At 37.4% G+C, this 25,402-nt stretch overlaps 4 protein-coding genes across 4 annotated transcripts; 2 read left to right on the forward strand and 2 right to left on the reverse strand.

The window, feature by feature from the left end:
- The first annotated feature begins 3,837 nt into the window (after positions 1-3,837).
- On the forward strand, positions 3,838-6,853 carry LOC119991040 (biogenesis of lysosome-related organelles complex 1 subunit 1). Its single transcript, XM_038837221.1, has 5 exons — positions 3,838-3,952; positions 4,021-4,197; positions 4,272-4,477; positions 4,580-4,679; positions 6,413-6,853. The coding sequence occupies exons 2-4, from the start codon at positions 4,059-4,061 to the stop codon at positions 4,667-4,669; spliced, it is 435 nt and encodes a 144-aa protein (XP_038693149.1). The 5' UTR covers positions 3,838-3,952; positions 4,021-4,058; the 3' UTR covers positions 4,670-4,679; positions 6,413-6,853.
- LOC119991039 (cationic peroxidase 1-like) lies at positions 4,912-7,232 on the reverse strand. The gene is made up of 4 exons (XM_038837220.1): positions 7,014-7,232; positions 6,411-6,602; positions 5,728-5,893; positions 4,912-5,592 (listed from the first exon to the last, which is right to left on the reverse strand). The coding sequence occupies exons 1-4, from the start codon at positions 7,230-7,232 to the stop codon at positions 5,207-5,209; spliced, it is 963 nt and encodes a 320-aa protein (XP_038693148.1). The 3' UTR covers positions 4,912-5,206.
- Positions 7,233-7,998: 766 nt separating this feature from the next.
- Positions 7,999-14,740, reverse strand: LOC119991038 (protein TIC110, chloroplastic-like). The gene is made up of 15 exons (XM_038837219.1): positions 14,081-14,740; positions 13,878-13,937; positions 13,574-13,697; positions 13,413-13,481; positions 13,203-13,301; positions 13,013-13,079; positions 12,541-12,605; positions 12,352-12,446; positions 11,845-11,972; positions 11,665-11,765; positions 10,732-10,948; positions 10,467-10,621; positions 9,833-9,958; positions 8,762-9,739; positions 7,999-8,546 (listed from the first exon to the last, which is right to left on the reverse strand). Exons 1-15 carry the CDS (start codon positions 14,596-14,598, stop codon positions 8,304-8,306), a joined length of 3,045 nt encoding a protein of 1,014 aa, XP_038693147.1. The 5' UTR covers positions 14,599-14,740; the 3' UTR covers positions 7,999-8,303.
- Positions 14,741-20,128: 5,388 nt separating this feature from the next.
- Positions 20,129-21,974, forward strand: LOC119991492 (zinc finger BED domain-containing protein RICESLEEPER 2-like). The gene is made up of 4 exons (XM_038837838.1): positions 20,129-20,752; positions 20,836-20,977; positions 21,046-21,344; positions 21,477-21,974. Exons 1-4 carry the CDS (start codon positions 20,129-20,131, stop codon positions 21,972-21,974), a joined length of 1,563 nt encoding a protein of 520 aa, XP_038693766.1.
- The last annotated feature ends 3,428 nt before the right edge of the window (positions 21,975-25,402 follow it).

Here is a 25,402-nt window from a genome sequence, read left to right on the forward strand (position 1 = left end):
AACAACTAAAAACAAAGTACACAGAAAAGAGGTCAACAATAAAATCATAATAAAATAACCTAACAAACACACGTAAAATGATATATCGAGCTCGAACGGCTTTGCCTTCCTAAAAGGTTACCCATCCCAATAGTGTTATTGTAGAAGCACGCTTAACGACAGAGTTATTATGGGAAGTGGTTCATCTCCTCCGAAAATGCATTGTTGATGGTAAGGAGTTGAATTTATCAATATATATTAACACTCTCCCGCACTTGTGAGTTTGGTTATACAAGACCCAACAAATGGACTGTACGGGTTAGGATTACTTGTGGGTGATCCGTTCATTGGACATTCGAAAGGCCTTACAAGTACCCTTCACCTATAGGTGGTCTGTCTATAAGGACATCTGAAAGGCCTAATAAGTGACCTATACGGGAGGAGCTGGCTCCAATACCATATTAGAATTTCTAGCCATCAACAATATTGTCCGCTTTGGGTTTACCGATTCCTATGAATACATCAGGCCCGCACGACTTTGTTTCTCCAAGCCTAGTAAATGGGCTAAGCCCAACTCACCAAGCTAAGGAAACGACCTAGGTGATTGTAAAGGAGTGGGCTTGTCCTTTATAAATAATGAATAATCCCTACATCTTTCGATTTGGGATAACAACTACCAGAGAAGAAACAAAATTTGAGAAGACGAGGTAATGTCAGGTGAACAACGTAGAAGAAGAAGTTTGTCCCATATTCTCTATCTGAAGGTAAGTGTATAATTGTCTTTTTATTGTTTTGTTTTAAATAAATTAAGTCAATATCATTATTATTGTTAAGCGGATCCATCAATTAGTCAGTGCTTCAGATCCAACGGATATTTCTCACGCGAATCCACTGATCTCATATTTCCAAAAAAAAAATTTTTAAAAATTTATATTTATACTTAAAATTATTTTTGATGATAAATTATATTTAGACTTAAAATTAATTTTAATAAAAAATTATATTTATTAGATTAAATTTAATAACAAAATTTATTATAAAAATCATAAAATTTAATATTATAAAGTTTGGTTCAAACAGCTTTTCCGCTAGCATCGCTTTTAATTCGTCAAACACCTCACAACATTTTACACAATTTTAAGTTTAACTTTTTTTCATACCCTTTTCGTTAGTATTGAAAATCAATCAATCGCTCCACTAAAAGACGCCTATGTGATGGACAGTAGGTAGAGCAAGGTTTCGTCATATGGAAAGGAAAGAAACTAGAGTATGTAACGAATGATGAGCGCTATATGCACCCCACTGTTTATTAAGCGTACCCCAAAATCTCGTCAAAAAACACACTCTTAAAACACCCCATTTGTCCCTACCATGAAGCCCCACCCAAACCCTAGTTTCATCTTTGTCTGCACAGGCGACGGAGACGACCCTCTTGAAGAAAATAGAGACGAGGAAGTCTTCATTTTCGCCAAATCCGGAGGAAACCTTGTTGAGGGGGACAATAGAGGAGATGATGGTCACATCTCCTGATCTCGTCAACTAGGTCAGCGCATGGATCTCTCCCTTTAGACCTTGCCTCCATGGTTGACTCCCTGCTCTCCCGATCTCATCAACAATCCTCATATATTCCAACAATGTGTTTCCATCAATTATTCGTGATTTGTACCAATCAAAGGACTAAGTCTAACGGGCCATTTGGTTGGCATTTTGAAGACGGAATGAGGCGAGCCGAGGGTGAGAATCACTCATTCCCTCATTTGGTTGAGTTTGGGAGGGTGGAATCCCAAACTCATCCCACCCTCATTCCCTCCTTATGGAGATTAGCCAAGCTCACTAAAATGGTGAGATTGACTAATCTCCATAAGGGAAAATGAGTTTGATACTCAAAAGACTATTATACCCCCTTATTAAGAAGCAATCACAATCATTAAATTAATCTATTCTTATTTTTATGTACATAAAATTGGACAGTATGGAAATTGTACAATTAAAATTCTAACACTCATGCTCACTCTTCATTTCATACCAACATATAGTAATGTTTATCTCACACTTATCTCATACTCACCTCACACTCTCCTCAAGCTTGCCTCACACTCACACTCATTGGATTTGCAACCAAATGCCCCGTAAGATCCTGTCTATCTGCCTTTTCATTACTTATCCATTAGAGGTGAAGCTTGGGAAGATGGAGTATGGAAATCTAAGGGTCAGAAAGGCATGGGCTTTTTTAGGTAAAACTATTAATCTTATTGATATGCCCAATGCCTTCTGTTACTATGTTCTTGTTAACTTTGTTGGGTATTTGCACTATCTGAGGGCGTAGTTGGTGATGGTTTTGAGTTGAGAGAGAAGTGCGGTGTGGCTGGTGGTGGTTTTGATGGTGGAGGGTCTGAGGAAGAAGTGGGGGTTGATGAGATTTTTTGGAAAAAATAAAAAATAGGTGTACTTGAGAATGGTACAGTGTGTTTGGAAATAGTTTTCTTTTTTAGTTTCTAAAAAGGATAAACAAGTTTTGAAAATAAATTTTGGAAACAATATTTGGCCCAATTTGTTGTGACCAAGGCCCATTGTTTTTAACCAATGCTCGTTCTAAAAGGCACACTCTTGTTGAAGCCACAAGATCCATAAATAGAAATATGGGTCATTTGGACCCGGTTCAAGTCAATGTCGGTCAAGGCATGAAATGTGAAGTGCTATGAACGAGCAACCTTTTTGGTGTGTTGGTGACCATTGATGACTCATACAGCATATGGATCGGGCGTTTGAAGCTATGGTGGTCTTGGCCTTGCGAAGAAATTTCCAACGAGCATGATCCCTTTTAATGGTTGGGCTTGGTCGAAAATGGATTGTGGAAGTCCAGAGCTTCATTTCGGTGGTCCAATGCTCTAGATCAACGGCCAGACGGCGATGTGGTGTGGGGAGGTGGTGGTGCACAGGGGAGAGAGTAGAGGAGGGGAGAGAGTAAAGTTGATGAAGATCACTTTATTTACAAAATTGCCATCGGTTTTTGACTTATTGATCAAAAATTTTACAAAACTTATCCAGTTATTTTGGTGGTAGTTTTCAATTTTTTGAAAACAGGTTAGTCAAAACATATGCCAAACGAATTTTCAAATTCATTTTTGTTTTAAAAAATAGAAAATTATTTTCAAAACTCCAACCAAACACACTATGTTCACTATGTTTTTAAGTAGGGTTTATTTAGATATGATGCATTTAGTGCCCGTTTGGTTAACTTTTTCAACTACAATAAATGATTCTGCTCAAACAAATGGCCATTTTGCAGCTCAAACATCGAGACAATCTGAAGACAATAAAATGACCATTCTCATATTATTGAGAATTGGACAATTTTGAGACAATTTCTTGCCATTTGATATTTTTGTACAAAACTACCCTCTGCTTCTCTCTACCATTTTTCTTCCTCCTTGCACTACCGGACGACACACCACTAGACCTACCTTGACTCATCGCCAACTCGTTCCCCTCTGTCTCGATCTGGAGCTTGACCTCCTTGTTGTCACCTAGGCTGCAAAAGACCTCGGATCGAATGGATTGGTAGACGAACAAATCGTCACCGCCATTGTTGCTTTCTGGATCTGGCGGAGCTAGTAATTTGAGGGATAATTAGGTGTTTAATTGGGGAAGTGGATAGTCGGTGGAAGAGAATGGGAGAGCTCAAGAAGGAAGGAAGCACGATCGAGTAATATAATTCTTTGTTAATAAATGGTTTTATTTTATTTTTATTAAATTAAATAAAATGCATTTATTAAATTAATGGTTTGTTATTTTTTTATAATTTATTTTAGTTTGTTTCAACTTTAACGCATAAATAGTCTTACAAGTAATTTACAACAATTTACATTGTTTACAACATATGCTACAATAATTGCTGCGATATATGCTACCCACCCGGCCACCATACGTACCCTTAATAAAGTTTGGGTGCATTTAGATCCGATCGTGACGAATAAACGGATCGGTATGGTAACGATATTCCGTGTTTGGTAACGGTAACCGTACCAATAACAGCCCTAAATAAACCACACGAGAAAGATCTGTTCCGAGCGACCGAAATGTACTCGCCGTCGATGCCACTGCCCGCATCGGAGATAGTGAAATTCCGAACGGAAACACCCAGAGACCTCGAAGCTTCTTTACTCCAGCTCCTCCACGAACATCACTACTCATCTTTCCGCCTCCGGGACCAAGCCGGTCAGTGGCCTCTCCTACTAGTCCTCCGTTTGTTTTTAGGTTTTGTGTGATTTTATTGGTAAATAACCGTACAGAGAGAGCGAAGAATGAGGCGATCAAGAACGCGGGGCGTGTGGCGGATCTGCTGGTGGATGCAGTGAACGGAGGAGTGCAAGAGTCTTTCGTCAACGAGAAGCGAATCGAGCTCGAGATTCGTGCATTAGCCGCCACAGTTACGCGGTTCATTAAGCAGACTGATCAGTGGCTCGCTGCCTCTCACTCCATCAACACTGCTGTTAAGGTTCGATTAATATTCTCTACTTCTTGAACCGTTCAAAACTATCGTCTCTTGCATTTTATTGTTTTCCTTATTTTGGAATGCATTGCGAGTTGTGTTTGGCAGGAAATTGGAGACTTTGAGAACTGGATGAAGACAATGGAATTTGATTGTAGAAGTATCAATGCGGCAATACGCAACATACACCAAGAATGATCTCAATGAAGTAAGCCCCTATTGGACAACACTTCCATATATATACTTCCTGAAAATTATTGCTTCCTTTGCTTATATTCGATAATAGAATCCGCTACTACTGTCTCATTCTCACAATTACTACATGTATATTTGCATGCACTTTTTCTGTTTATATTTGAGTTGAATTGTTAGAACTGAACTTGCTTGGTTGTTGATCTTTGTTTTCTTAAAAAAAATGTAAATTGAACTTCTCGGAAGACTAGGAACTAGAAACTATGTTACGAATTATCATTCAAACTACTTCAAGTGGAAGTTTGATTCTTATTAGACACAAAGAAGTGTTTCGTTAATACTCCAACATTACCATCTTCAATTTGTTAGTATAGTAGGATTACATCACGTGCTGAAACGTGAAAGACATGTACTATCATGACTTTGGTATCAATGGAAATAAAGAACTCATAGCACAATCCTCTACATTTTTATTTTTGCTTCTTAGAAATCATATCATTTGTTCTTATTGCGGAAACTTTCTAGCGTATAATCTTTTGCTCTTTAATTTACTTTCCGACAATTGGTGCGAATCTGGCCATTGGTTCCCATTAGTGGACTAAGATTTCCCATTTTCACCATGGCATTGCCGAAGTCTACATAGAAAGCACGAGCATTGTTGCTATAGGTGGTGACCTGAGAGTCTGTAGAACCTCCATTAAAGAGCTGCTGGTCTGAATGGAACAAACCTTTCTTATTTACCAGATTTCCGAAGTAAGCATTGTCAAAGGCAACAGGAGTACTTGTGTCTAGGGGAGACAGTTTGTCATCACTTCCTGTGCTTGGGCAGTTTGCCTTTAGTGATGTTGCGTAGGTAGAGTCAATGTTGCTCTCATTGTACAGACGGGTTCGGAAAAGTAAACACCTAGCTTGACCAATTGTATGTGATCCTGAATTATAAAATTCAGAGAGTTACATAACAGCAAAACACAGTCCAAGCACAGAAGGCTGCCTTGGCAGAAACTTCTTATAGTCCATCAACAGACCCTTAATTTAATTAGATAGTTATCTTGGTATGATATTACCTGATAGAGCTACCATTTCATTAGTGTTGAATCCTTTGTTTGAGAAGGCGGCCACAAGTTCGCTAAGCTCCATAATTGGCGATGGCATATCAGTGTTTGCAGCGCTAAAACTAGCTGTTGTTGAGTCTCTTCTACCCAACTGCACTGTCCATGAAGGTCCGCCTAACTGCAAAAATGATCAATAACTTGAAAATAAATCCACTGCATACTAAAAATTAAAAACATTTGATAATCAATCAAAACCATTTTGAATATTTGTTATCTTAAATATTTTACCATTAGAATTTAGGATACTGTAGCTTGTCATATAATAACTGCGATTCATCACACTGAATTGTTACCACAAAAAATGATGGATTGCATTGAATGAGTTCCCTTCATGTCAAAACGTGTCATTGACGTTGGTCACAGCAAACAAGTCAACTTAAATATGGTTTCGTGTAAGATTAATAAATGCCTGTTGAGGGTATTTTTATTATAAGAAATAGGCTACAAAAAGAAAACAAGGCTTGTCAATTGCACTATATATAAATGAATGTGTAGATTTCTGAAGTATTATATGTAATAGCATGCATCAAAAGTATAAGTTTTAGATTCATGGCTTCATGCTCTGCTTTATATGTGTCTTTCACAGTTTTATTCAAGTCTTTCATTTCCTTTGTGCTAAAAATACATGTGCTTACAGTAACGACGGAGTCTCGGGCAGAAACAGCTAGAATATCCGCACAGGAAACAACTCCAGGACAGAGAGACTCCAGCTGAGATTTAATGGTGTCGATGACATCAAAACCGCGCAAAGAATCAGCATTTGGGCCAGCTTCCTTCTCCCCAGTGAAGTTTGAAGTGTCATCCAATAAGACAGATGCATCACATCCCTGCATGAACCAGGTATATAGACAAAACTTATTAGTTTATAATTGCCAGTTACTGTGAAACACACATACTTTTTACTCTGCTTTAGTAGGTTCAGTCTGTAATTTTAGCAAGTAATTCACTGAACTCATGAATTGAACAAGCCCCATGGATGAATTATTTTTGTGATTTGAATTTTGATTTTCATAGTTCAGTGGAGCAGCTTTGTCGTTGTGCTATTAAATGTGGAGGGATTGTGATTATTATTGTCTAAGACATAGTGTAATGATTTTATCACCAAGCCTGCTAGGATCGAGAATCATATATTGAAAAAAGAATGCTTTTAAGTCATGGTTATGAAACTGTATGTGAGGACGCATGTGATATAATAGATAAGGGAGCTAAGAGAGCTTTAGAGGAGAAAGTGAACATGCATTAACAAAACAGTCATGGAAATGGAGACGAAGAAGAGAAGCCCCCATGCGATGCTCTTTCTTAACTGCATCTGCCACTGCATTTCTAATGGTAGACAGGGCATTTGGGCATGTTGAGGCATAAAAATTGGAGGACAATTGTGCATGGGACAAACCAAACAACCACCAAAACACAAACAGGAAGAAGAATTTGAAAAAACTAAACGAGTCCATTGCCATGGCCCAGGAAAGGAGAAAGATAATGAACAAGAGAGAGTGGTTTGCGATTATGCTTTTGGCGGTGACTGTTGCTGAGAGTAGTATATATAGAGGAGATTCAATGTCTAATAGGTCAATGACGTTAATATAAAATTAATGTTTATGATAAAAGTGTTGAAAATCAACTAAGTCATTCTATTTGGTATTTTTCAGCAAAAATTTTGATTCATGCCCAAGTGTGATGTATACATATATTTTCTATATGTGGAGGTATATTTATCTTGAGGAGGTTGAAGTACTTAACATGTTATAAGTATCGAGGTGGCTCAACTAATCTTGTCATCCTTGCTCCAATGATCCACTCACCATTTTCAAATTTATGGTATCTTGATTTTGATTTGTGGTAGTAGGTAGCTGTGTGAACAAGATGTCCCGAAGGAATCTATGAAGTCAAATAAACCAGAGACATCTTTTATTGTTAACTTTGCATTAAGAACTCTTTTGCAAACCCACCAAACTTTATAATCTTTCCCTGCCTAAACTCTCTTGAAAAATGTCTAAAAGGTTCATATTAGCCTTGTAGAATGATGCGAAGAAATATATTTATTCAAAATCAATCATCTGCTCCATTTGACCTTTTAGCTTGTTTGAAAAACAGGGGGGAATCAGTTAAAGTAAAACCATGTTAGCTTAACAGCTGATCGATGAAGAAAACTAGCAAAATTTCGCTCTTCTTCAACTTCGATAAATGATTAAAATCTTCGACTTGAGTGCATCATTACACTGATTTCTCAAGCTGAATTGAAGCCACTGCCTCGTGGATTTTGAATTAATAAAATAGGGTTTGTCCAAATTCGAATAAATCACTTAAAACAAGCCAACTATTTTACCAAAGATGAGCACACCCAACAGAATGTCCTTGGACAGCTGAATGTGCTACACATATATTTGGCAATTGAAGCGATTTAAGAGTTGCATCATCTCAAACTTGTTTTTTGTTTTTTCCCCTCTTGGAAAAATGGAGCCGATACTGTAGAGGCCGACCAAGTGAGTTCCTTGCCCTGGTTTCTGTATCTAAACACAACAAATTGATCAGAATACAAAGTTTTCTTCCTCTGCTCCTACTGAAATTACTCTATCTCCAATCTCTTGTAAAGCAGCAGCTGTTGAATTGCTTATGCCAAGGAGATTTTGCAACCGTGACAGTTTTTCAGGAACTGGATCACTTTTCATGTACATTGTATATAGATCGGCAACTTCTTCTGAAACATCCCATGACAATGGCTCAGAAGGAACAGCTTTGTCACAAGCCAACAAGTCGTTAAGAGATGAGACCTACATGAGCAGAAAGAAGCCTTTAACTTGTAAACTCAACAATCCAAGCATTCATATAATCTCTTATTCAAAAAAAAAAAAAAAAAAAAAAAAGAAGCGTTCACATATAATACGAACACCCAAGTATTACTCTAACCACGTGTGTGCACACAGCAAAAACAAACGTCTCAATAGGAAAATAGATAAATAAGCGACTAAGCTCATAGAATTCATACCACCCCCTTATGGTTTCTCTGCCTTAGTAGTGCAACAGCCTGAATCAGTGAGTTCGATAATCTACTTCTCGCAAGGTCGTGGACAATCCTTTTTGCCTTATCGGCACTGATGTTGAGATCTGATGGGATTTTATCATAGACTTCCTCCTCGTCAAACTCTCCGGTGCCTGATGAGAAAATGTCATCTACAGTTTTTTTGTAGAGGTTCTCTCGCAAGCTCCCAGATATCATGTTGTCTAAATCCACACCTGCTTCTTTTAGTTCTCTAATCTGCTTTATATTCAGTCTCCCTTCACCGACTGCTGTTTCAAGGGCAGCTGCCATTTTTGTCGTCGTTATGCTCTTTATAACCTTTTGTGCATACTCAGGAGGCAAGCCTACTTGCTTCTGCACTTCATTAAGCTGCTCAATCCTGGCTCTTGTCAATTGTCCATCAGCTAAAAGGATCTCAGCTTGTTGGCGGAAAGCCTGCTCAGCAAGAGTCCTATGAACATCAACTATCTCTTTAGTGGTCAAACCCAGGATCCCACCAAGCTGATTTAGATAAATGTATTCTGAATCATCTTTTTTTGTAGTAATCTGTGCACCAAATGGGATCCTGGTCACTTCACCTGTCAGACAATAAAGCAAATATGTCTTGTAAAGGTCGGTCCTATCTCTTTCAGGGAGATCCTCTTTGAGAGTTATCTCTGTCTGGCCAGGCCTTCCCATCCTGGCAGCAAGATCTTTGTCTGGTTTTATTTTCCTAATAGTCTCAAGGGACTCCCATTCTTCATCCACTTCAATTTGTTCTTTTTCCTCCTTGATAGACTCCTCTCTTGAAGTATCTGTATCAGTTGATTCCCCTTTTATATCTGCCACCAAGTCAGTCACAACTAAGTTGTTGAAAGCTATTAACTGCTTCAGTGTTTTTGCAGCCTGGGTACGGTTCTCTGCTGCCCGTGCTTGTCTAATATAATTCATGAAAATCCTACGAACCTGTATGCGGATTACAAAATGATGAGGGAAAACAATTTGATTTGAAAAATAAGTTTTCTCCATAATTGTCAACACAGCGGATGTTATACTTACTGCCTTGCTAGCAATAGACATGGCAGCCTCCCGTGTCAATCGCAATCCATGTGCAGCCTTCCTCACAGCCTTCTTAACATCAGCATCATAGCCATCAACACCTGAAGCAATAGCATCCTTCACCACCTGGAAAGATACACATTGGCGTAAGTCAAAGAAAAACTCAATGGTGTCTTTTTGGTTGAGATAGTTGACATGCTCAGGCAACTGTTACTTTTTTTACTGAGCAGCAAGGGAAATCTAGGAAAACGGGTGCTAAAGGGCAGATTTAATTAGCCAGAAACTTATTAACATGACAGATATGGTCACACTAATCAGATTACTTAGGTACAGTTCACTATAATAGAACTGCTAATAATCGATGCAGAAACGTTGAATTATTCAACAAAAATCCCAACAAGGTTCATTACCCATTCCCTTCAAGCCCCTATAATTTTAAATCCTAGGTGACAGAACCAAAAATGAGAGAGGTGCACCACAGAGAAGGTGAAAAAATTTCCAGAACTTTTGCAATAACTTTTTTGAGCAGTGCATAGTTGCATTTGCATCAGACAAAAGTCGATGGAAAGGCCTAATAATATTCTGTGTCATGATTATAGGGTTGTCATAAAGATGTAGAGGAAACACAAATCACCTTCTCAAACAAACTGCCACAAATATCGGAGTGAGCAGCTTCAACAGTTTGCTGAGGAATACATAGCATGACGCGCAACCTCAGCAAAGCAGCAACATGTTCATCACTGAGCTCCCCATCAGCAACACATCGCTGAAGCTTCTGGCGATAAATTTCTTAAACCAAAAGAAATATATCAGAAAATTTTGAAAAGATTGATATTGGCACAAACAATTTACAGAAAGAACACGGATATCTCAGCTCTCTTCTCACCAACATTTATTACCTTCATGAACCTCACTGGCCTTCTGTGGATCAAAGTGTAACTCATCACAGAGCTTTTGGAGGAAGGCTGCCTTGCTATCTGCCGCCTCTAGATCACCACCAGAAACAGCTTGGGCGAGCCTTTTACGATACACCTTTGATGTAACATCAAGCGTAATGGCTTCTGCCTCGCGCTTACCCAAACCAAATATATTCCTTAATTGGCTCAATGCAAAAGGCTGAAAAAAGAGGCAATAAAGGAGCACTACTAGATTTAGACAAAAGAGTCCACATTCCAACAAATTCCACCAAAAGCAAAACTAAGCTACAAACAAACACAAGGCCACGCATAGTATTATCTATATTTACAGTGAAAAACCCTCCTAGCCTCTTCGGAAGAACCATTAATGCAAAAAAATGAAATTCTGCAGCCAGATTGATTAAGCATGCAAAGTTTGCAGTACTCTGCATGCAAACAAGTGTGAACACAAGCACATAAATTTACATTTGATCAACTTATCACATCATTTCTGCATATTAAACTTCAAAATCTGGTGATTAGCATTGGAGTTGAAAAAACTGACTCCCATAAGTGGCTCACCAAGGTGCTTTTCATAATTCGGAACCACAGAAGAGTTGAGGATGGTTCCTCTGGAGTCTGGACTGATACTAGTATAAGTACAACAGAGAGATAGAGTAGAATCTTTTCAAATACTCCTAGGATTGTTAAATTGTTTCAGAAAGAATAACTATGGTTTTAGCTCCATAATTTCAGCTACAAAGCCCAAATTCAGCCCATTCAAGTAGTCAGTGATATAGAAAAAGAAAAAGGTATTACTCTTAATGAAATATTCACTAACCATCAAAAATTTCAAAACAAATTCTAAGTTTCATTTTGAAGGGATGCTCGCAACGTGAATGAGGTCACAGGAACTATAAGCCAAGGTTTAATCACCTTATTTTCCTCCATACGACCACCTGATAAAGCATCTGTAATATAAGCTCTGTAGAGAAGCTTCAAGTCATCAATCTTTTTATCACCATCATACACACCACCTAAACCAAGATGTACAAATGAGAAGTAGAAAGCCACGATTTAATAAACTTGAATTCACAAGCTTAGGTCGCATCGTACCTAATAATGAAATTGGACCAACCCCTAGAGCAAAGTGACCAGTATCTTGATGGTTCTTCAATGCAATAAGAGAATTATTGAATGTCAATATCTTATCAAGCTCTTCCACAACTTGTGTGACTCCCCTGCTGCAAAATGTGAGTTATATTTATACCAAGTTTCCAATGGATCTTGAGAGGATAAAAAAAAAATTCTAGACTCGTAGGTCCAGCTCTGCCCGGAGACCTGACTGGTCCCAAGTTTGGCTAAAGCATAATGATGATTCAAAATATGAAATTTGTTGGTTTCAATAATGGATTCATGTAGACAACTTGAACATTGACTGGGATAAAAGCTTTGACAATGATGATTCTTAGGTTCACAAATCACAATCAAAAGAATCCGCAACAGGAAAAGTTAGCTTTCAGATACGACTAGTTTACTGAAGAGTGAAGAAGAGACCCTCCAATAAGATTGTAACAATTAAAAATACTAATAGCTTCTTTTGGTAAGTAGTAATGAGCATACACAGTTCTTGTCCTAGACTTCAGAATAATAAGTGCAGCTGTTATATTTTCCTCAGCCAGTTTTCTTGTATGCTCCCTGAACAAGTCCTCCGCCAGCTGCAAAAGGGAAAAAAAGAATGCATCTTCTAAAAGACAACCATAAACCAGCTGCCAATTATCTGGAAATAACGAGATGTTCACATGAAGATACCTCGTTAGAAAGCCTATATAAAAGTTGTGCTTGCCTAAGATTAACGAGCTGTTCCGCATTAACACCTACGAAATAAGTGGAATGAATTTCAATTGAAGAAAGTCTTGGTAAGATATATAATGCCTAAAGTCACTAGCCCCCACTCATCCACTGAGAAAATGACAAAAATGTTTAACCCAAAGCATGAACCAACGGAAAACCAAAGGAACAGCTGCCCATTGCACAGATACAAATTCAAATAATTACTTACATGTGCATCACTTTAATAAAGCTATTACATAAATTGCATTATATAAAACACCAAATTTGTTTATATTCAAGAGCAAGGACCTAACAGTTGGCAATTTTTCCATGCCCTAAACCATACAAAAGTTAATTATTATGCCGAAACTCTGTAATCTGTCTCACCACCAAAATCATTTCAGATAACATCCCACCACAAGAAAACAGTATTAGCATATAATGCAACTACCTCTCCCAACTGATTTCAACTTGGAAGCATATAAGAGCTGAGCATTATCACGAATAGCAATTTCAACCTGAAAAAACCAAAACAAAAAGTTACAGTGCAAAATTGAATTATGAATAAATACATATAAAAATGATATATCACATTATAATGCACTGCATATGTTCCATGTATGCAAAGGAGGAAGAATTACCTGGGAGTCTGTGACCTTGAAAACTCGTTTCCAAGGTAAAAGGAATGATGATGCTTCTCCAAAGACAAGAGTTGATACATAGATTAGCTTCTGAAACGCCTGCACTGGAGACTCAGTAATAATGGTCAAGCTAGCATATCTCCATTCAAAGTCATAGTTTAACTACTGAGAAATATAAAATGAAGACAGGAACTATTACAAGTGACCTACCTGACGCTGCTCCTTGTCACCATCACGATCTCCAACTTCAAGCCTTTGTCTGAATATTCTCCTACCAATCTAAAAGCCGGCAAGCAAACTCCACTTTATATACAAGTACAACCATAAGTATGTTCATTCTAACACCATATGCCTACGTACAAATCAAATACCTCCATGTGCATGGCAGCTGCATCAGGGTCATCGATGCCTAAAGCAGTTTTGAAGTTAATTATCGTTTCAACTTCATGGCCTTTAAGATCTTCATTTCCCGGAGGAAGGACAGAAGACACAAACCTAGCAAAAATTGAAAAGAAAACGGATAACCAAGATATTCAAGGGGAAAAATGAAGCATCACACTGTGACATATCCAAACAACCATAATGAATCTCACAGATAGATTGATAAATGATAATTAAACATGTATTATTCCACAGCTAAGCAAACATTCTAATGAAATTTCACTTTTGACTCACCGACAGTATATATCACAAAGCTCCATGTTAAATGCCTCATCTTGCTTGCTCACACCGTATCTACAAAAAGGGTAAAGAACAAAAGTGCAATATGTTCAAAATATACTAGAAATTCGTAAAGAAATAACAAACAACCTAATATCCAAAACTAGCAAATGATACAATCAAGTTATGTACACTAAATTCAACAGCACGTAGCTTACTTTCTAGCAATTCCATTGATATACTCCTTCTTAACAGCACCAGGATCGTCGCAATCAGCCACGTAATTATGTAACTCTGTGGCCGCAACCTCCGGCACAGCTGTACTCAAGGCATAAACCATGGTACCTCCAGCCACACCAACCACGGCAGCACCACCCAAAGCAGCATTTCGGTTCTTACCAAACCGAGACCCCAGCCCATATCCGGCAGCAATAGCTCCAGCTAGAATGATGGCAGAGGTCGCTAATCTGAGCGGCGGCGACAGTTTCTCCACCACTGGCTGGATCCCCGTGAGCTCCTTCTTGCCTCCAAATATGTCATGGGTAGAAGGAGACGTGGAGTCAGTGGATAGGGAAGTGGAGGATGATGGTTGGTCTGACGAGGAGCTTCGGGGGACGGAGACTCTGAAACAGCGCCGGTTAATGGTGTTGGAGAACGACGGATTGAGGAAATTATAAAAGAGAAGTGGGCGATGCGAGGTACATGAAGGAGGGTTCGTAAGGAGAGAAGGATTCATGGCTCCCTCCTATGTGGGAAACGAGGTGGTCTCAAATTCGTGCGAGGGTCGGTGCCAGCGACGTACCGGCTGGTAATCGGGGGTTATATAGGGTTTAACGAAGAACTGGGGTGAGAGACAAGAATGGAGGAGAATTGAGATAAAGTCCGGACAAATTATATATAAAGATGAACCTTATTTACACTCCCATTTTTACTAAGTACACCTCATTTTAAATAAACCCCAGCTTAAATTAAAACAATTATGAGTTCACCTCATTTTCTCTCTTTTTTAGATTTTACTACTTGCACCCTGTCCATTGTAGTGGCAGCCATTTCTCTACCCTCCCAACCTTCTCACCTCCGGTGCTCACTTGACCTCCAGTGCTCACCAAGTTGTGCACAAGGTCATCACAGGCAAGTATACAACCGAGGGTCTCGAGGTGTAGGTCGTTGCACCAGTTTGAGAGGAGGTATTTGGGGCATAATTTGTTAAAGGAGGAGGGTTTGGAGTAAGAGACCGAGGAGCAGTGTGGGTTCCAAGCGGAAAGCAAGTGATGATCTTGGTGAGGTAATTGGTGGCTTGAGATCGAGAAATAAAATGGGTAATGTTGGTTTGAGCAGAAAAGTGGTTGACCGCAACAAAAATGGGGATTTGAAGGAGAAAGATCATGGTGGGGATAAGGCGAGGCAAGGTGATGTTGCTGCAGAATGGGGAAGTGGTAGGTTGAGGAGCATGGCTTTGAGGAAGAGAACAAACACTGTTGGTGAGGTGTTGCAGAGGGCAAAGCCAAAGCAGAAGAGAGACAAGGAAAACGAAGGAAAAAAAGAAATAGTAAAGGGGAATGGTAGGGTCAGGAGGGGTGTGAATAGATGATGAGTTTTTATGATTTTTGGGGTGTACTTAGCAAAAGTGGGGGTGCAAATAAGATTCATCTATATAAAACAGACCATTGGCCGGAAAAAAAAGGAGCTAAACCCAGATGGAAAACTTTAGTCACACCCCACTTTTTACTAAAAACACCTCATCAACTGAGTTTTACAAGGGATGGTCAACTCAAATTGGGATGTCTTTAATAAAAGGTGGGGTGTGACTAAAGTTTTCAAACCCAGATATCGGACGGGGCCCATTGGCAAATAAAACCCCAAACCAAAGCCCAATCTGATCCTCAAGGATCGAGGAACAAAACCTGACTAGTTTTTTTTTTTTTTTAAGGAAAATGTCATTAGCTCCGTCAACTTAAAGTTTTTTTCAATAAGTCCAAGCCACTTTATTTTTCAAGTTTTTTTCAGTAGGTCCAAGCTATTGTTTCTACATAACCCATTAAAAGATAAAAAAAAAAAATTAAACATTAATTTTGCTAAGGAAATTGTCCTCATCACTCACATTATTTTTTTATATGCCCCACTTTCCTCTCGCATGCATGTTGAAATCATCCATTTTTTTTTTTTATTTTTTTCATGAAACAAAACTTCATAAAAAAATTTATATATCCGAATTCAGAGCGGGAAGCTCTTTTCAATTAGATTTATTGTCAACATTTTTGTAACCAAATGCGATTTTATGCATGTTATGGACATTATGATTACTTTCCGGTAAAGCCACTGTAGTGACGGATGCATTGAGTAAGAAATTCATGTGTAGTTTAGCTCACATTTCTGTGAGTAGACGACATTTGGTGTCAAAATTTCATAAGTTGGAGGGTAATGGTGTGCACTTCGAGATCGATGATTCGAGTGTATTTTTGGCACACGTTTAACTGTGCTCCTTTTTATCATATCATATTAAGGCGTCCCAGTTGAAAGATTTGTTGATACTTCACTATGTGCAGATTATTCACGATGGGAGGAAAACTACTTCAGAGTTGATTCTAATGGAGTTTTGTGGTGCGATGATTGCTTGTGTGTACTGAAGGTAGATGATTTACCGAGGAATATTCTGGAGGAAGCTCATAATACTACGTACACCGTGCATCTAGGATCTACTAAGATGTATCAAGATCTAAAACAATTGTATTGGTGGGAGGGCATGAAAAATGATGTGGCGGAGTTTGTTTCCCAGTGTTTGGTGTGTCAGCAAGTAAAGGCTGAACATCAAAGACAGACGGGTTTGCTTCAGAAAATTGAGATACTTGAATGGAAGTGGGAGAGAATCACGATGGTTTTTGTGACTGGATTATTCGGATCCAGCGAGGGATATGACTCAGTATGGGTGATTGTTGATAGATTGACAAAATCAGCGCACTTTCTTTCGATGAAAACTACATACTCTGTAGGCTAGTATGCTCTGTTATACCTTAATGAAAAAGTTAGATTGCACGGAGTTCTTGTATCAATGATTTTGGATCTTGGTTTGCAGTTCACAGCTCAATTTTGGAAAGCTTTTCTAGTAGCTTTGGGGACTCGTGTTGACTTAAGCATTGCATTTCATCCTTAGACAGATGGACAGTCGGAGAGGACTATACAGATTTTAGAGGATATGTTACGGGCTTGCGTGCTTGATTTTGGTGGTAGTTGGGAAAAATATTTACCTTTGACAGAGTTCGCCTACAACAATAGTTATCATTTTAGTATTCAGATGGCGCCTTTTGATGCTTGTATGGTAGGAGATATAGGTCTCCTATCGAGTGGTTTGAAGCAGGTGAATATGCTCTTTTCGGGCCTGATTTAGTACGGGATTCTATAAATAAGGAATGCTCTAAGATAGATTACTAGCATCTCAGAGTAGGCAGAAGACTTTTGTTGATCATCGTCGTCGGAATTTGGAGTTTGCAGTTGGAGACCATATTTTTCTTCGTGTCTTCGATGAAGGGGGCTGATGAGATTTGGTAAGAAGGGTAAACTTAGTTCGCGGTATATTTGTCCTTTTGAGGTACTTGAACGAATCGGGACAATGGCTTATCGTTTGGCAGTACCACCATACTTCTTGAGTGTACATCTGGTGTTTCATGTGTCCATGTTACGGAAATATCTACCTAACCCAACACACGTTTTACAGGCACAATCTGTACAAATACAAGAGGATTTGTCTTATGAAGAGCAACCAATGGCTATATTGGATAGACAAGTCAAAAGACTTCCTTCCAAAGATGTCGCTTCGGTAAAGGTAATTTGGCAAAATCACTCAAACCAAGAGGCAACGTGGGAAGCAGAGGATGCTATGTGTGCCCAGTATCCATACTTGTTTGAAGCATCTAGCATGACACAAGGTATAATTTGAGGATGAATTTTTCTAAGGGGGAGAATTTAACACCGAGGTTAGAAAAAAAATGAATTAAACTTGAAAGATACATTTGGAATTGGTGGGAATTTTAGGACATGATAGTCATTTTCTAAGGTAAAGATTTATTAAAAAACATAAAAGAAATGGATTTTCGTGGAAGCCTTGTCAAGAAGAATCCAAATAAAGAAAGAAAGAAGTAGAGAGAGAGATAAAAGAAAGATAAGAAGCTAATGAACTTTGTTGTTGATATCGATTTCATACCTTTTACTGCCTCCATTTCTTTTCTGAAGGCACCAGTGTTGAAGTAGGAAATCGTGGTGCACTTGCTGTGGCTCAAGGTGTGGGAGAAGGACTAGAAACTATTACCTGAAAGTTTGAGGTTGGAGTAAAATCAAAGAAGGTAACCTCAAAATTCCAACTCATGAGATTAATGTGTAAGGATATATTGTGTAGGATTAAAGTAATTTGAGGACCCTATTTTATTTATGGTCTTATAAAATCATATAAAGTACAACTTGAAAACCTATTCAAAAGTGTTCAATTCATGACAAATTTTGGATTTCTTGCAAATACAGAAATGAACTTAAAGGGGGAAGTGCTTGTGTGACCACTTCATAATGTCAGTGAGTTAAAGATGTTCTCTTGAAAATTTGTGGGAGTAGAACCCGCAGGTAAGACTTGAATTGTTGTTTAATAATGTGTTGACATTTAAGGTAGGGAATTAACTTAGTATTGGAATAATGAAATCAAGATTGGACATTTCGAGAATTGATTTAAGCTTGCAAATTGCTTTGAACTAATTTAATCAATGCTTTAACATACAACTGGAGGTATGAATGTGGACTAGTGGAATGAAAGTGTTTGATTTTCTTGAACTAGCTTAGTATTTATAATTTTGGGATTTTGAGACCAAGTGTCGTCATGCTGTCAAATTTTTTTGGTACACTACGTTGACTATCTGGGCATCTTGTAAGTGTTTAAATGGTGAATTGTATATTTTAGGTGATGATTAGGTATCAAAGGAATTATACGAGAACTCGAGGAAGCAAGGTGTGTTCTAATAGCATCTCAGGTGTGTAGGGGTGTACACAGGGTCAGAAAACCCGATCCGACCCGGTGGTTATCGGGCTAACTTGATAACCTTTTTATCGGACTAGGCTAAACCCAACTCGGACCTCTATTAACAGGTATGGGTTTCGGGTCGACATTTCATTGGTTATCGGGTTATTTGGTCACCCGATAATCAATTATAACAAATAAATAATTTATAGATTAGTAACTAATTATTATATATTATTATGTTTACTAGTTATAAGTGATAACAATTAAAAACTAAAACTAAACTAAATTTATTCAATTATTCGTGTAAAATTACAACCCCAGAATAAAAGAATAACTGGTGAGTTGTTGTTGCTCAAGCTCCACCAGTCTTTCATTGCCTAACTCTTTCTCCATCTTCAATCATCATATTCAATCTTCAATCGCTTCATCCTCATCACCATTGGAGAAGGCTTCTTTACCTCTTGGTCTGCGCGCGTCGGTCAGCGTCTCACTTCTCCTCTACGATGAGCATCCCATGTATCCTTTATTCCTTTGCATATTCTTCTGCCTATCCCTGTCTTTAACACTTTGCAGTTGGTTAGACTGCTGTTATGTTCAGTTCAAGAAGGGAGTTTTTTAGGGTTTTGGTCTTTTTAATTTGATATATTGAATTTGAATATTGGTTAATTCATTTGTAACAAGAGTGCATTCTTTCATAGTTTGTCTACGGTAGCCAAATTCTAGTTATAACATCTCCTGTGGAAGCATACAAAAACATGAATGACCAAAGTAGAGTGTGTTTGTAGTAGTAGCTCATACTCCCCTTTTTTAGTTAAAGCCACTATTGCTCTCACAAGTTGTATGCCATTTTGTGCTAAACACAAACAAGAAATGGAAATTTTGTGTTTTGTAAAATCGAATTCATGTCCCCTTTTTTACCTCTTTTTTTCACCTTTCTGTGATGCAATGCAATATTGGCTTTACTTGTGCCTCTCTCTTTCCACTGTTTTGCAGCTTTAGTACTTGTTTGCTTTATTGTTTATGTTTCTGCAGTCTATACATACATACATACATACATACATATATATATATTTGCTCTACTGTTGATATATGTATGTATATATGTATGTATGTATGTATGTATGTATGTATATATATGTTTGGTACTCGTTTGCTCTACTGTTGATGCAATAATACATATATACTTGTTTGCTCTACTTGTGCCTATTTTGAAGTATACTTTTTATATATATGAAATTTAGACAACTTGTTTCAAATTTCAATATAAATGGCTAGAACTAAAAGGAAGAATATGGGTCCTCCACAACCAATACCTCCTCCTGTGGAACAAGTAGAAGAAGTAGACAATTCACATTCTTCTGAAGAGAAGCTTACGCCTTCGAGTCACCAAACTAGTGGTGCTTCTTCAACAGCCACGAAACCTAAAAAAAGAAAGGAAATATCAGAAGCATGGGCGCATTATGATAGAATAGTGATTGAAGGGCAGGACCTAAAAGCTAAGTGCAAGCATTGTGGTGCGAAGTGCATGGTTGATCCAAACAAACATGGAACGAAGAATTTGAAGATACACGTCAAGAAGTGCAAAGTTTTATTGTCACAAAAAAGTCCAATGGACAACTACACCATATCTCATGATGGTGATACTACAAGCAATGAAATGAGGCTTCACAAATTTGATTCTAATATGATTCGTGCCGCTCTCATTGAGTGGATTATTTGCGAAGAGCTACTGTTCAGAATTGTTAAAAGCAAGAAATTCAAAGAGTTTTGTAAGGTTATGGAGCCACGATATGTAGTACCGTCGCGTATGACAGTTGCCAGACACATCTTCAAGACTTATAATGCTCAGAAGGAGAAATTAAAAGAGGCTTTAAAAGGTTCTGTTGGCCGAGTAAGTCTTACCACAGACATGTGGACTTCTTTAAACAATTCAAGTTGTGCATAACAGCTCACTTTATTGATAAAAGTTGAAAGTTGCACAAGAGGATCATTAGCTTTTGTATGGTTGAGGACCACAAGGGTGAGGGCATTGAGAAACAACTTGAGAAGGTGACTAAAGAGTGGGGGATAGAAAAGATCATGTGCATAACTGTTGATAATGCTTCTGCAAATGAAGGTGCAATGGAATGGATGAAAAAAATATTGGTGTAAGCATGTGTTGGGTGGAAATAATCTATATGTAAGATACTTCGCTCATATTGAATATCATCGTGAAATTTGGATTACAGAAGTGTATTATTTCAGTTGAAAGAATAAAAAATGCAGTGAAATATGTGAGATTGTCTCCTAAGAGGCTTTCTAAGTTCTTGGAGTGTACGAAACAAGTTGGAGTTATTTGTACTAAATCTTTGTGCCTTGATGTGGCTACAAGATGGAACTCTATTTATTTGATGTTGGAGGTTACTGTGGAGTATGAGTTTGTGTTTGATCGCTTACATGATGAAGATTTGGGTAATCGAAACTCTTTCCCAAATGACATTGTTGTTGGTTCTTCAACCTTTAATGATTGGATGACTGCTCGCAAGTTCAATAATTTCTTGAGACCTTTTTTATAATGTTACTGTAGCATTATCGAGGATTTCTTATGTCACTTTAAATAGCTATTTTTTTTTCAGTTTCAAGCAATTCAAGATCACTTGAAAAATGCTCAAATTGACAATTACAAAGTGATTTCAGAGATAGCGGGAGAGATGATGGTGAAATATGATCAATATTTTGGAAACATTTTAAAGGTGAGTATGTTAGTCTATGTTGCGTTGGTGCTTGATCCAAGGAGTAAGTTGGATATTTTCAAACGGTTTTTACAGCTAGCGTTTGATGAGAAAACTAGTGACGAATTGTATGAGGGGACAAAAAAATTGTTACAAGACTTATATAAGAAATATCATTCAATTTTAGGAGCTCCTCAATCACAATCAAGTGTCTCACAAGTATCTAAAAGAAATGATACAAGTTCGTCGTCATCTACATCAAGCACGCGGGTTTCCAACGCGTGGGATATAGTTTGTGACCACACTGAGTGTGCCACTTCCCTTTCTAAATATGAGTTAGATAAGTACTTGGTTGATGATCGCGAGACATCATTAAACGACTTTGATTTATTGAACTTTTGAAAAGTTATAGAGGATAGATTTTTGATTCTTGCATCAATTGCACGTGATATTTTTTTTTTATCCTTGCTTTGCTTATTGTGTCGGAATTTGCTTTTAGCACTGGTGGTCGTGTGATGATGGCTTGACGCAGTTCCTTTCTACCAAGAACTGTTGAGGCATTGTTATGCACAAGGCCGTATAAAATTTTCACGACAAAAAAACACCGCCTAAACCACTGAATACACTCATGGATTACAATGGAGGGCAAGGCTTAAGAGTTAGAGACTTGGGTGTTGCAAATGAATGTCATGACATAGTGGTTGAGTGCCAAACCAAGACTTTAAAACAGATTAGCAATTTGCATTCGACATTTATGGCTATGCAATACCCTATCATATTTTCATATGGTGATGGTGGCTATATGCTGAACATTCTTTATGAAAATTGAGATCAAATAGGAAAGCTCAAGCATAAATGTGTGACAATGAGGAATATTATGGCTACATGCTGCATCAAATAAACAATAACGGTGGCTTGTTGATTAGGGAAGAGAAATTATAGCAGCAATACATTGTTGATGCATTCACATGAATTGAAGATAAAAGGCTTTGTTGCATACATTTCCAAAAGTAGTAACAACATTTCAAATCTGAGATGTATAAAAGGCTCACGCATAAATAACTATAAATGACTCAAAATACTCATCTCTGAAAAGAATGAACAAGAGACGTTGTATACTAAATATATATTATATTATGAAATATTTGATGATCTTCCATATGCATGAATATACCTACACTTCTAATGAAAAAAGAGGGAGGCATTAAAGAGAGCAGCACTAAGGATTTTCAGGGGTGTAACTAGTTATCTTTGTTTGTAGTCAATATTTTGCAATGTATATACATAGTAGGTAGCTACTCATAAGCTCCTTTGTCGATATATGTTGATCTCAGTAGCTTCAAGAAAAAAACCTTATAATATTTTCCTTATGTCATTATGGTAGGTGTAATATTTTGCTTATCTTATTGCAACCCTTCTTTTGGAAAAATAGGACTAAACCAAAAATATTGATATGTATATTAGGAAGGAGTAAACTACGCATAAATTAATTTCTGACTATATGAAATTCACCTTCACATCAATCACATTGCAATTTAACTCTTCTCATATTCCCTAACTGCAAAAATCATTATAAATGTTTGCAATAAGTTTGAAACTGAAACTTGAAAATCACAATTTACCAAGATTTTTAAAACCGGACCGGTCATCAAACCGGAAAAGTCTTCGGTTCATGGTTCAAAGGTTCAACCGGGGTTCAAACCGGGTTCGAACCGGTTTTAATGTAATGAATTATTTATATATATATTTATATTATATGCATATAATATGTAAGAAAACTTCATAAAAATACAATATATTCAAATAAAGTACCATTTTAATCAAAGAAAATCTCATAGCCTAGTGGTTAAAGCCTTTTTTAATGAACAAAAGGTCATGAGTTCAAACCCTACAAATAACAAAATTTCAAAAATATTTTATTAACTTTAATAAATGATCGAACCGGTCAAAACCGGCCCGGTTCTGACCAGTTCAACCGAAGAACCGGCCGGTTCAACCGAAAATATCCCGGTTCATCAATTACCGATTCTGGCACCTCAACCGGACCGGACAAGTGGCCGGTCACCGGTTGGACAGGTCCGACCGGCCGGTCCGGTCCGGTTTTCAAAACCTTGCAATTTACAAGTGAACAAACTCCAGAATAGAATCATAGAGTTGAGGTGGTTGGGTATACAGTTGAAAGAGTAGCAACAGACACAAAAAATCTCACGGATGAGCAAATGAAGCCTTAATCAAGTTTGTTGAACAATTAAATCAACATAAGAATGCGTTGAAAACAAAACAACTATCAGGTATAATCTTATCCTTCATAGTAGATTTTGTCTGAAACCGTAGAAAATAGAAGCACTACCAACCATAGAAAAACAAGGAAACCAAAATAACCATAAGCTTATATATGTACATATAGCGAAAAATATAAGATATAATATATCCATAGGCTTTTGTATGTACATATACTATAAAATGTAACATATAAAATATCATCTTCTATGTACATATATCAAAAACTATAGCAGATAACATCAGCTTTTGTATGTGAATACAACACCTTTTGTATGTACATAATGCAATGAAAGAAAGTGTATAAAAATTTAGTATCATCTTTATTATTTGGTTTATTCGTAATCCTACCAAAGCACACACAAACATTGACTGAACCCTAAACTCCAACACCGAAAGGAAATAAAAAAGAGATCATAACTGTTTTACAAATGACTTCCCAAACATACCTTTGACTTTAATAGATAATCAACTAGCTACTGAACGCAAAAAAGAGAATACTCAAATAAACATGGAAACAACTGTCAACAATCATATCTGCACACTCTATACTGACCTCACAGCGGAACACCCTATTTGTGATTGGATAACACCTAGAGTTGCTACTCCCGATTACTTGATTAATCCAACTGCTGAACACCCTATATCGGACATTAGTAAGTCACATTCACATAGCAAAATGAAGACACAGTCGACCTAATGCTAAAACTACTCCAAAAGGGAAGTGGAAACATAAATTACTGTCACCAGTAAAAAATTATTATTGCATAGTTAATGTTAACCTAACTATCCCGCTACTAAAAGAAATGACACACTGCAAAACACATTTAATAAGTCAACAACAACCTAAGCCCAATAACTCGGCCCAATAACTAAAAACAAGAATCCATTAACCAAAAAGGAGTTTCATCATATTTTTTATGTTTGTTATTGTTATTATTTCTCATTATTTTTATTATTACTTCCTCACTATACATACAACAATATTAATTAGTTAGATGTTCATTAGTTTCCCTTTCTTTTCCTCGTCATGTTCTGCTCTTGGTTGTTCAATTTTGTTTGCTCAATCTCTCCTTTTATGGCTTGCTTCTTTTTTTCTTCTTCGTTGCAGGTTGTTATCAATTTTGTATCGCTTCCTCTATTGTCATTCTATAACAACCAAATCGATTACATCAACTAATGTAGACGAGAATAACAAAACACTCATCTCAACGCGTGGGCACCATACTAGTAAATAATTAAACTTAATAGTTTGATATTTAAAATAAAAAAATAAATCCTACATATTAATATATGCTTTGTAATCATCAAACTTATGATTAATAAATGTGTAGAGAGAGGTGAAGAGATGGAAAGAAGATGAGGGTATTTCGGATAGTTCAATAATTAAATGAGGGTTATTTGAGAATAAATGTCAAAATGGTTTGAAATGGGACAATTTCCAATTGATTATAATACGATCTCAAAACTGTCTCGGAATTGGAGCCATGAAATGGTTGTTTGTTTTGCACGAACCATATATGCTAATGGCTAGCATATATTGTCCCAAA

This window comes from Tripterygium wilfordii, chromosome 22 (assembly GCF_013401445.1).
Source record: "Tripterygium wilfordii isolate XIE 37 chromosome 22, ASM1340144v1, whole genome shotgun sequence".
NCBI classification, from domain to species: domain Eukaryota; kingdom Viridiplantae; phylum Streptophyta; class Magnoliopsida; order Celastrales; family Celastraceae; genus Tripterygium; species Tripterygium wilfordii.

What these genes read in the sequence shown, in the direction of transcription:
- LOC119991040 (XM_038837221.1), top strand. Translation starts at nt 4,059, where the DNA reads ATGTACTCGCCGTCGATGCCACTGCCCGCATCGGAGATAGTGAAATTC. An exon ending in CCGCCTCCGGGACCAAGCCG is followed by an intron (nt 4,198 to 4,271) that starts GTCAGTGGCCTC and finishes ATAACCGTACAG; the next exon opens with AGAGAGCGAAGAATGAGGCG. An exon ending in CCATCAACACTGCTGTTAAG is followed by an intron (nt 4,478 to 4,579) that starts GTTCGATTAATA and finishes TGTGTTTGGCAG; the next exon opens with GAAATTGGAGACTTTGAGAA.
- LOC119991039 (XM_038837220.1), bottom strand. Translation starts at nt 7,232, where the DNA reads ATGGCAATGGACTCGTTTAGTTTTTTCAAATTCTTCTTCCTGTTTGTG. An exon ending in CCCGAGACTCCGTCGTTACT is followed by an intron (nt 5,894 to 6,410) that starts GTAAGCACATGT and finishes TCATTTTTGCAG; the next exon opens with TTAGGCGGACCTTCATGGAC. An exon ending in TGAAATGGTAGCTCTATCAG is followed by an intron (nt 5,593 to 5,727) that starts GTAATATCATAC and finishes TTTATAATTCAG; the next exon opens with GATCACATACAATTGGTCAA.
- LOC119991038 (XM_038837219.1), bottom strand. Translation starts at nt 14,598, where the DNA reads ATGAATCCTTCTCTCCTTACGAACCCTCCTTCATGTACCTCGCATCGC. An exon ending in CTTTGTGATATATACTGTCG is followed by an intron (nt 13,698 to 13,877) that starts GTGAGTCAAAAG and finishes AATTTTTGCTAG; the next exon opens with GTTTGTGTCTTCTGTCCTTC. An exon ending in GTTGAAATCAGTTGGGAGAG is followed by an intron (nt 12,606 to 13,012) that starts GTAGTTGCATTA and finishes CTTATTTCGTAG; the next exon opens with GTGTTAATGCGGAACAGCTC.
- LOC119991492 (XM_038837838.1), top strand. Translation starts at nt 20,129, where the DNA reads ATGGCTAGAACTAAAAGGAAGAATATGGGTCCTCCACAACCAATACCT. An exon ending in TAATGCTTCTGCAAATGAAG is followed by an intron (nt 20,978 to 21,045) that starts GTGCAATGGAAT and finishes TCTATATGTAAG; the next exon opens with ATACTTCGCTCATATTGAAT. An exon ending in CTTTCCCAAATGACATTGTT is followed by an intron (nt 21,345 to 21,476) that starts GTTGGTTCTTCA and finishes TTTTTTTTTCAG; the next exon opens with TTTCAAGCAATTCAAGATCA.